This window comes from Magnolia sinica, chromosome 3, assembly GCF_029962835.1.
Source record: "Magnolia sinica isolate HGM2019 chromosome 3, MsV1, whole genome shotgun sequence".
Lineage (NCBI taxonomy): Eukaryota > Viridiplantae > Streptophyta > Magnoliopsida > Magnoliales > Magnoliaceae > Magnolia > Magnolia sinica.
The window spans coordinates 2,530,422-2,541,584 of NC_080575.1; the positions used below are offsets into that span (position 1 = coordinate 2,530,422).

The following is an 11,163-nucleotide window of genomic DNA, read 5'->3' on the forward strand; positions in this document are numbered from 1 at the left end:
AATGGATGAAAGTCATGTATATAAAATGCGTACACATCATCAATGTGGGCCCCACAGTAAGGACCGTACTGTTTTTGGGTGAGGCCGGGACTACTAATCCGCTCCTTTTCTTCAAACGCTGCCGAAAGTAAGCCAAAGAATGAGGTTCTCAATTTTTAAATATGCAATATCGATATTAAATTTCTCAAAGCAACTTGTTGTTACCTATTGAACTTAGTTCTTAGGATCTCCAGTCATATAAATTGAGTTCTTATTGCTGGTGATTTATTTAAGTTGAACTTAACTACATTTCCCTCGATGTATTCATCATTAACTATTTGTTTAATGCTTTAATTAATGGATCAGCTAGATTCTCCTTAGGCATCATAAAATTAATTGTAACTATTCCATCTTGAATTAATTACTTGGCTAAGTTATATCTCAGACATAGATGTAGATTTCATTGTTCACCGTCGCTATAGCAACTTGGCTATCCAAGCATTACTCCTGATCAGATTGAAAGATCAAATCTATCACCGGCATGGGGCTTGTTCCCATGACATACCTTTGATTTCCAATACAAACAATAAACCAAAGAACTTAATATAAAATTTTTAATTTTTCACTTCCTTTCCAATAGGAAATTACAGTCAGCACCAAACCAACAAGATAAAGGAAAATAGTTTTTCATAATTTTAAATGATAAGTAAAGTAGGAGAGTAGAAGATGAGAGGAAGCAGGATAAGTGGAAGTAGAGAAGGAGAGAATTCCTTTCTTTCACGTGACTTCCTCCACAGGTCTCTCTCATTCATACTCATGGGAACGTATCATTCCTTCAGTGGCAGATCTGCTACTAACATATAGAAGAGGCCCATGACTCCAGCATGCATCTGGCTGTTGTTATAATTCGATTCGAGAGTCAAAACCTCACCATCCATGATTTTAACAGACCCTGGCTTGGGATAGCAAGTGGACATTCCAACAACGTAGCCATCCTCATTCCCTACTTCGTTCCCATCTCCATAGATTGGTATCGAAGAGCATATAACTCTGCCATCCTGATTCAATTCATACAAACCATGTGAAAACAAAAGTCAGATAACTCATCAGAGATAGGATTCTTCAAACATTGCTTACATAGAATATTTCAGCAACTTAAAAATCATTAGAAAACCATATCTTGGGTCATAGCTCAGAACATGGTTTTCCTCAATGTTCTTCATTTCGTTTCAATGTTTTAAAATCAAAACAGAACTTTGTGGATGGCTCAATCCAACTGGTCAGACCCACTCTAGTCCATTTAAGATTATCAAAAAACAGCCCAACAGCTTAGTCCGTTCTGATTTTAAACATTGATTTATTCCCAAGATCACCCAAAGGAGAAGAAAAATGATTCTGATTGATCATAAACAAAGAAAAAGATTTTTTTTTTTTTTTTTTTTGCAGCACCTGTCCATAAACAGTAGAACCAACTCCACCAGCATGCTGGTGGGCCACCCCATAGATAACATTGCCCCCACGAGGCATGACCACACTCGTCTTTTTGGCATCTACACAAAGGCCTTTTTCCATGCTTGCAGAACATGACTCGACCTGGTATTCGACCTGGATCAAGCAATCAATTACTATTAATACTACATCAAGGAAGAGGTTCTAGAAACCCAACCATATGAATTTTCTGTTATGATTAGTGTCATGAAAGAGATTAACCATTTGAGATTTGTGTGGCCCATCTGATAACGAGATGGGCCTGGTTATGGGGACACGTCGCAGACAAGGCAATCTACATGATGAATGGTGTGGATCTTACACACATGGTGATGTAGAGTAGGTCGCGGACACTTTCATGGCCAAGATGGACCAAAGAAGGCCCGATCGAAGGCAGAAGTGATTAAGACTGCCAGAACCTTAAAACAGTTGTATCTCACATATCGGAATTAGTTTTTTGATGTACCATATATGATTTTAGGATAGGATAAGCTACTTTAGCCAACCAACCCTTCTATGCCAGGTTGACCAGGTGTGATTTGCAAGATTCCATCAGATCGTTTGTCACAAGTCCATTTTAATTTCGTTTTTACCATTTATAGTGGATCATAACTTTTGATCCTTTGAGCTTTAAAAGTCATACCCAACATAAAAAAGGCTCACGAAAAAAATAGGAGATTAACTTGGTTAGGCCAAATTGGACACTTACTATTTTTGGCTCAAAACTACAAAGTCTAGTAGAAATCATGACCATCAATAAATATTAAGTTTACTATTTATAGTAAGTCACATTTTTTTTAGGAGTATGTTGGAATTTGATTTTTGAAACTTCTTCTTAGGTTTGATTTGACTATTTAAAAGGATGGTAAATCTTTTTTTATCATCAATCAATTTATTTCGAATTTATTAAAATTTATTTATATATTTTTATTTTTCGTTGTGGATTTGAGGAATCTCTCCGAAGCCCGATTCGGAGTAATTATCATATGAGAAGACCGTGATCGACGCCCTACAGTTCCTAAGAGAGTAATGATAGTTAAGAAAGAGACATACCTGGCAACCGACCAATGGAGCATTTTGGTCAGTTGAATTTTCTCTCTCCCCAGAATCTGTTGCATCTAATATGTATATCTTAGCAGGGACGATGCTCTCATCCCAATCAACCCACTTCACTGCATATCTCAAGTAGAGCTCTCTCTTCTCATGCTCACAACCTTCTATCACCTTACATTGTGTTTGATCATAGCAACAACTAAGACCGCCGGGGTAATCCTTGCTCAAAGGCATCCCATTCGCATCCTTCGTCACATTATAAAGTTCACACCTACACTCCGTGCACCCCATCCGATCAACAACGCCGCGCGTATCGATCGCATGAACAATCAGCAACCACCCCTCCTCATACCCGTTTGGAATTTGAGCTGGATTTCCAACTTCTATACCGTAAGGGTCCGGCACGTACGTCAAAGTCCGGCGCGTTTCGGATCCAAGGCCATAGTACTGAGCAAGCACATTTCCCTGGCAAACTCCAGAATTCCTCACAAAGGTGACGTTGGAAACAGCTGAAGTGAGACCATAGTATCTAGCCATGAGCCAATGGTGGAGATAGGTCTCATGAAGTGGGACTGGATTCCCAGCCGCATCGATTATTTCAGCATTGAAGTCCTTGAGAGCAATGTGGCCTTTTGGGAAATCAACATCGAAGTAGTTTTTGTTTGCCACAGATCCTGATCCTAGCTCGAATGGAGGGGATAGAAAGACGGCAGTTTTCACCCCATTTTCATTTCTCAGAAGAGTTCGTGAGGCATGAACAGATGTGGTTAAAAGTAGAATTGCTGATGATAGTATCCACCATTGAGAAGAGTATTTCATTTTTACTACAATTCGGAAAAAAAAAAAAGAAAAAGAATAAACTGTCAATCTCTACCTAAAAGACTACAGATTCTAGTGAAAAATGCAAGCATATTGTCAAAGAAATATTTTAGAGATCTAAAAATAAATAAAAATGCATACTTTGAAGAAAGGAAACATACAATGTTTGGATGAAATATGCTCAGCCCAAGGTACTAAAAATTGTTCATATGTGGTGCCATGTGGATGGAGGGTGGTAGACTGATGTAAAGACACTTTCATGGTAAAGATGAATGAGACACGGTATGATCGGAGATGGAAATGATCCGGACCGTCAGAACCTTAAATTAGTCGTATCTCACGAACCGTGATGAGTTTTTGACATATTATCTATGATTTTGGAATTGCAGGATTTACAAGATTCCATCATATCGAAGGTCAAAGGTCCTGTTTATTTTCGTTTTTATTATGAGTTGGAGAAGTTGTGCCCAACGTGATGTTAGAAAAGTTAGGAGAACAATGTGGTTGGCCAAATTGGACACTTACAACTTTCCGCCAATAACCACAAAGTCAATAAGAATAGAGGTCGTTTATAAATAATAAGTTTACTATTTATAGCCGGTTAAGATGAAAAGTATGGAACGGTTCAAATTCAGCAAACAAATGGCTATTAATGGGATGTTGGGATTGTTCAACCAATCCGAGTTTTGAATTATGGCCTATCTACAGTCGGCCCCAAAATAGGAACGGTTCAATCTAAATTTGAAGTGTGACAAGTGTACAATTTTCTGAGTGCCTGCGTATCAACCGTTAAAAATCACTGACTCAAAACTAGAAAATGTATTTCAAAAAAAAATGGTTACTCTTAAAATCCATTGATTATACAAAAAAAAATTACAGAAAATCCCAAATCCATTTCCAAAAAAAATAAATTAATTAAATAAAATAACAATTGCCAAAAAAAAACAAATAAAAGATAAAGAAAACTAAGGAAATGAACGGTCGTCGAACCTCCTTTGGTGGGGTTCTTTGTCAGACACTAGAATATCTCTCTTCTTCTGCTTGTATTTCATTAGACCCTGCAAGTTCTTTATATAGTGTGCGCGTTGCTCGAAATTGCTGTGAGAGTCCATCACGATATTTTCCAAAATGGTGGTGACTCATCCTCCTCACATGTTGCACTCGTGTACAGCTATCCAGACCATCCAAATTGGAGGCCACATTGTGGATGGAGAATCTAATCTTAAAATAGAAACGATCAAGCTAATCCTAACCATACACTCAATGGAGAATTAGAAGTAAAACGTGAATGGTTAAAATTCAAACGGCAAAAAGCAAAGGGTTACCATTGTCTTAGCAGTGTCAGACAAAGGGAATCGGATTGCCGTCCTGCCCCCGCCTACATAGACTCGGTCCAGAAAGGGGCGCTGTGGGGCCCACCGTGAGGCATGGGTTTTATCCGCACTGTCCATCCATTTTTCCAAGTCATTTTAGGGTATGTGCATAAAGTGAGGCAGATCGAGAGCTCAAGTGGACCACACGGGGATTGAATGCTAACCATTGAAAACTTCTTAGGAGCCTCAGAAGTTTTGATCAGGATCGTTTTTGTCTTTTCCTTCATATGACAAATAAAAACTAGGCTTTGGTAGTGACCCCTCCAATACCGATGTGGATACTGGCCGGTGATGGAAAAGCTGTGTGGGTCCCACCATGATGTATGTATATTTATCCATGGCATCCATACATTTTGCTGGACTGATAAAAAATAAAGTAAATCCAAATCTCAAGTGGACCACACTACAAGAAATAAGAAATAGTGTTGATTGAACACCCACCATTAAAAACTTCATACGACCCAATGTAATGATTATTTTCCATCCAACCCGTTGATAATATCACACGAATATAAGCTTGATCTAAATGTATACCTATAACATCCAATCCGTCAAATATATGTACTAGACCATAACGGTAACACTAACAAAACAGCAGGTCAATTAGATCATCAGGTGGGCAACACTTGAAATAGGATATTTTGAGTAGTGTACGTTATTTTTTTTATGGATAGACCCACCTTATAATTGGATTTACCATATTTTTAATTATTTTATAAATAATACTAGTTTGCATCAGTTGGATGGCTTGGATGTGAGACACATATCACGTGGCCCCACAACTTTTAATTTACCCCTTTGTTGTAAAGAAAAGTAAAGGAGAGCAATAGTGTAATTCTCCTCTTAAAAAGCCATGCATGAAAATATCGACTCTTAGGGTCACTATTTGGTAAAATCCACTTCATGGAGGAATTTTGTGGTAAAAACTCCTTAAAATAATAAAAAGTATTATCATTATAATTTGACGGTGGATAAATCAAACAAGGAATCATTGATGCAGGAAAAATGGTTAGCCTTCTCAGGACCCTTGAACACCTGCACAAGAATTGAACAAAGGAGACCCTGGCTTGAGCAGGGAACCCTCCGATGCTAAAGTTTGGTCTAGAAATCTGGGTCTAGTTGAGAATGCGGTTTTAAGCTTAGAATTGTGGATATCTTTCGTTGCAAAAGGAGTATGTATGTATAGATTTTTCAAAAGTGGTGTCGTATATAGCAATGAATCTACCACCTGATGTCATATCATTCTAGGAAGCTGATTTGGAGGGGGTGCGATCGTTCTTCCAAAATTCTTGAAGAAAATCCAGGGGATATTCTGGTAGGTCCCAAGCGGTGGACGGTCCACTAGGCCGGGGTGTAGGGCCGAGTTCGACTTTAAACTTGGGGAGAGCTCGTCTCTAAACTTAGGTGAACTGAAGTTGAGATCGAGTTCGAGATCAGATATATTGAGTTTGAGGTCGGTCAAACTAAGCTCGAGATTGGTCTCGAATTAGGGTTGTAGTTGATGATGGCTAAGTCTAAATCGACTTTGAGGTCAAGTGGGCCATAGCTTAGCAATCCTTTTGATGGAAGTCATCCTCCCATTCTAAGTCTTCCTGGTGGGTCCATTTTTATCCACAACAGAATCAACAGTCAAATTTAGAAGATATCATTAGATGATCTTATCCTAATTATCCTATATGTTCCCATTAAATCTGCATCATCGGTTATAAACTTGTAAGTGTCGATTTCAGTCAAATGACTATAGTCATCAATCAGGGGACGTATTGCCGCAGGGTCCATATAATGACATGGTCCACCGGATCAAAGGACTACCTTCCATTTTTTCTTTCCCACATTTTGAATGTATTGAACATATGAACAGGTGTATATAGAAAAATAAAAAATCAGAGTAATTTTCTACTAAAAAAAGTAGTGCAAGATTCCCATGCAATTGAGTCCAATATAGAGATGAACCATGCATGCGTGTGGCTGTTACTAAATTGCATCTAGCGAAGTCGCCATTGTGCAAGCCTTCAAAGCTTCTGCATGTCGAATCATGCCAAACAACGAGGAAGCGCAACAGCTAGCTTCAAAGCTTATATTGTAAAATGCACTAAAGCCTTTAACATTATATCCATTGTCGTGTTTTGACTTTATTTGGTAGTGTATGGACTATGTTCCATCTGTATGCGTTAAAAACAATGAACTTGGAATACATGTTGATCATACTCTCTTTTGATTAATGTATATTTCTTTGTTGAACTTGGATCATTTATTATTTATTATTTTAATATATAGTTCTTAAAAATTACCTATTTGGACATCAATTGTGAAAATATTTTTGTGCATTGAGCATCTTAACTGGACCACTAATAAGTTGGACAGTTTAATTGCAATACGTGTATGCTAGGAACTCTGATTGCCCTGGTTTCTTTTCATATTGTTTATTAAGGGGTATGGTTTGATCATCATCGTCCTCATATCTTGAAAGAGAAAAGAAGATGAACAATTTGATAATCACATTGTGGGGGAAGAAAGGACAAGTACTATGGGCGATTGCCAGCATTTTTCTCATGAAAGAACACATGGGAACACTGTTTCTAACCATAAGAGTACAGATTCTAGTATCGGCAAAGAAATCAATCCCACCTCTTTTTTATTGTTTGTTTCACCCATCACTCTCGTTAGCAAATGTGTCAAATTTTATTTTGGGGTATTCGGTTTTTTAATTACATATGTAAATAGAAGTAAATAATTAGTAATTATTTTTGAAGAGTATTTATTTAAGAGGAAAATACCCAAGTGATTATGCATGAAAAAGAGCATCATAAAGCATGGAATCCAACAAGGTGTCAAAATTCATGGGTCCCATAGTAATGTATGTATGTGATCTACGATGTTTGTCCATTTTAACATCTCATTATAATTATAGAGCATAAGCCCAAAATGAGGCAGATTGAAAGCTATTATGGACCACACCACAGGAAAATTAAGGGGGTTAATGATGTCCACCATTCAAAATTGAAATTTTCGTAGGGCACACACGGGAATGCATAATTATCATCCAACCTATTCATAAGATCACTAACATGTATGAAGAGTATGCACCCGTCAGCTGACACAAAACTTTTATGACCCCTAAAATGTTTTCAACATTAGGGATTCAATTCCCACCCTTTCCTATGGTGTGTTCCGCTTAAACTTCAAATCTACCTTTTTTTTGTATTTTTATTTTTTTGCTCATACCCTAAAATGACTTGGCAGAACAGATGAATGGTATGGATAAGATACAAATATCATAGTAGGCCCCACAATCTTCATACCTTGAAATTACCCATGCAAATGTATGCAAGTAAACAAGGTTATGAAAAACTCATATGGTATCAATGTAATTCAATGATGAGTTGACATTAACATAAGGAATTTTTATAAAAGTAGTGAAACTCAGGATTTGTGGGGCCCACAAGTGGATAACATGCAATCCATTGAACATATGCACCAAACGATGGTGGTAATACAGTGTTAACACTAACAAAACATCAGGTCAATTATATTATAGTTATACTTGAATTTGAATATTTTGAATGGTGTATATTATTTTTTTATACATTGGCTAACCTTATTATTGGATTTTCCATGCATTTCATTTGTTTAATAATAATGTTGGTGTGCATCTAATAGACAAATTAAATGTGAGACACATGCCACATGGCTCCACTTGGTAAAGAAAAAGCAAAGGACGTGATCAGTAATGTAATTTTTCCTCTTAAAAATTTCCGGAAAGTAGGAATTGTGGCAGCCCCATACAATACCATGGTCCACCATATCAAAGGAGTACCTTTCATCCTTTTTTTTTTGGCTACATTTTGAATGCATAAAACATATGAACAGGGTATGCATGGAAATACGAAAATCAGGTAATTTTTTTTACTGAAAGTAGCACAAAATCCCCATGCAATTGGGTTCAATATAGAAATGAATTACAGTGTGAGTTTGGTTACTCAATTTGCATTAAGATTTCATTAAGTGAAATCACAGCCTAGTAAAAGTGGTGAGATGACCGAGTTGATATAAGACAGCCAGCTTTTATGTACTCATCATGACTCATTACACTCGCGAGAGTTTCAACTTTGAGTCCAGTGGAAAATTATATTGCGTGGGGTGAGTGGTGAGTGTTTGGGGATGTGAATAACTGCAGATATATATATATATATATATATATATATATATATATATATATATATATATATAAAAGGGGGTGGGGGAATGGTACTATGAGGTCGACCTCATGGGAACTTTCCATGAGGTCGAGCTGTGTGAGCCCCACCTTGATGTGTGTTAAACATCAACACCATGAATTTGATGGGTCCCTTTTAGGTTATAGGATATCCCAAAAATCAGCTGTATATTGAACTTAGGTGGGCCATGCCATCTAAAACCATGGGAATACATGCCTAAAAGCATATAAAAGTACTTAGTGGGGCCCACCTGAGTTTTGGATGCTGCTGAAACTTGGTCCCACCCCTCATCCAAGTGGGACACACACAATAGATGGGCTGGATTTGTGAACCACATTTCAGTGGGCCCAATAAGTGATTATGAATGTTTTAATGGGACAGTAACCCCTCTCAACTGTTGTATGTGGTGTGGCCCACCCAAGTCATGGATTGACTTTATTTTTAAGCCAGTGACCCACCATGGAACAATGCATCTATCTAATGGGGTAGATGTTCAACATACATCGCGGTGCAGCCCACACAGCTCGACTGCATAGAACCTTTATATTTATATATATATATATATATAGGGAAAAGGTACTATGCGCTCGAGCTGATGGGACCGTCCCATAAGGTCGAACTGTGTGGGCCCCACCATGATGCGTTTGGAACATCTACCCCATCAGTCAGATGCACCATTCCATCGTGGTCCTAGGTCTCAAAAATAAAGTCAATCCGTGACTTGTGTGGCCCACACTACTTACAGAAGTGAGGAGGGGGCGTGCACCATTAAAACATTCATAATCATTTTTTGGGCCCACCGAGATGTGGTTTGCAAATCCAGCCCATCCATTATGTGTGTCCCACTTGGATGAGGGTTCAGACCAAGTTTTAGCAGCATTCAAAACTCAAGTGGGCCCCACCAAGTGCTTTTATATGTTTTGACGGTGTCTTCACATGATTTTAGATGGTATGGCCCACCTGAGTTCCGTATACGGCTGATTTTTGGGATATCCCATAATTTAAAGGGGACACATCAAATGCACGGTATTGATGGTCGACACGCATCACGGTGGGGCCCACACAGCTCGACCTCACGGGAGCTTATCGTGAGGTCGAGCGCATAGTACCTTTTCCTATATATATATATATATATATATATATATATATATATATATATAAAACCGCAGCTATCTTGCCATTTGTAGAATATTGGGTTATGGGATCGAATTCAGCTTTCATGATGAATTGGTCGCCCTGTACCATCTGCCTGTCTCATGTGAGTACGTACAACCAGACAAAAAATCGTGGTCGTGTACCTTCTGCCTGTCTCATCCGTGTAAGGACCTGCGAGTATTAGGAAGCTAGGTGGGGCCCACCTTGATTCTGCCTATCTCATCCGTGTAACGACCTGCGAGTATTAGGAAGATAGGTGGAGCCCACCTTGATGTTTGTGAGAAATTCACCTTGTCCAACCGTTTTTCGAGATTTTTTTAGGACATGTGACCAAAAACAAGGAGGATCCCAAACTAAAGTGGGCCACACGAAAGGAACAGTGGGAATTGAATTACTGCCATCCAAACATTCATATGGCCACAGAAGTTTTGTATCAGGCCGAGGGTTTTTGTCTTTTTAGTTCATCCGATAGGAGTGACCTTATAAATGGTTGGGATGACATATAAACATCAATGTGAGCCCTGGAAGGTTTCAACGATGGGTATTTCTTTTCCTACTGTCTCCTCTCATGTGGCCCACTTGAGTTATGGATCAGCATCGCTTTTGATCATGTATCCTAAAATGATCTCACGAATTGGATGGACAAGATGTATTCCGGAACTTCCTGCAGAGGCTTTGGCAGAAATCTCCGTCCAAACGTGAACGCCTCGTAGAAGAGAGCAATAGCTAACTTCTTTCCAGACATGCTAAGGCCTCCACTTTACTCTTTTATAATCGGGCTTTGACTTCATATTTTAAGTTATTGTAGTTGGAAGCTATGTAGGGCCCACAGATATGCCCATGACAAATCCACTCCGTACATCAATTTTGCAAGACTACGGTATGATAGGAATTTAAAAGTTAGGCATATCCAAAACCGATATAAGCAACACCAAATAATGAAACAGTGAGAATGGAAATGTGGACGGTCCAAATTAACCTTTTTAGAGCTAAGCCTGCTGTATATGTGCCATCCAAACCGTTGACAGGGTTATTATAACTAAGATAAATAGTAGGCACAACCTAGGGCTCTGTAACAC

At 38.4% G+C, this 11,163-nt stretch overlaps 1 protein-coding gene across 1 annotated transcript; it reads right to left on the reverse strand.

The window, feature by feature from the left end:
* Positions 1-635: 635 nt before the first annotated feature.
* On the reverse strand, positions 636-5,211 carry LOC131239274 (uncharacterized). Its single transcript, XM_058236890.1, has 4 exons — positions 4,330-5,211; positions 2,521-3,344; positions 1,429-1,584; positions 636-1,037 (listed from the first exon to the last, which is right to left on the reverse strand). Exons 2-4 carry the CDS (start codon positions 3,337-3,339, stop codon positions 807-809), a joined length of 1,206 nt encoding a protein of 401 aa, XP_058092873.1. The 5' UTR covers positions 3,340-3,344; positions 4,330-5,211; the 3' UTR covers positions 636-806.
* Between the last annotated feature and the right edge of the window lie 5,952 nt (positions 5,212-11,163).

Bases quoted from the DNA above. Each gene is read 5' to 3' on its own strand.
- LOC131239274 (XM_058236890.1), bottom strand. From the start codon at position 3,339: ATGAAATACTCTTCTCAATGGTGGATACTATCATCAGCAATTCTACTT. The intron at 1,585-2,520 runs GTATGTCTCTTT...TGCTTGATCCAG, and splicing joins CTCCATTGGTCGGTTGCCAG to GTCGAATACCAGGTCGAGTC. The intron at 1,038-1,428 runs GTGCTGCAAAAA...GAATTGAATCAG, and splicing joins GTTCTACTGTTTATGGACAG to GATGGCAGAGTTATATGCTC.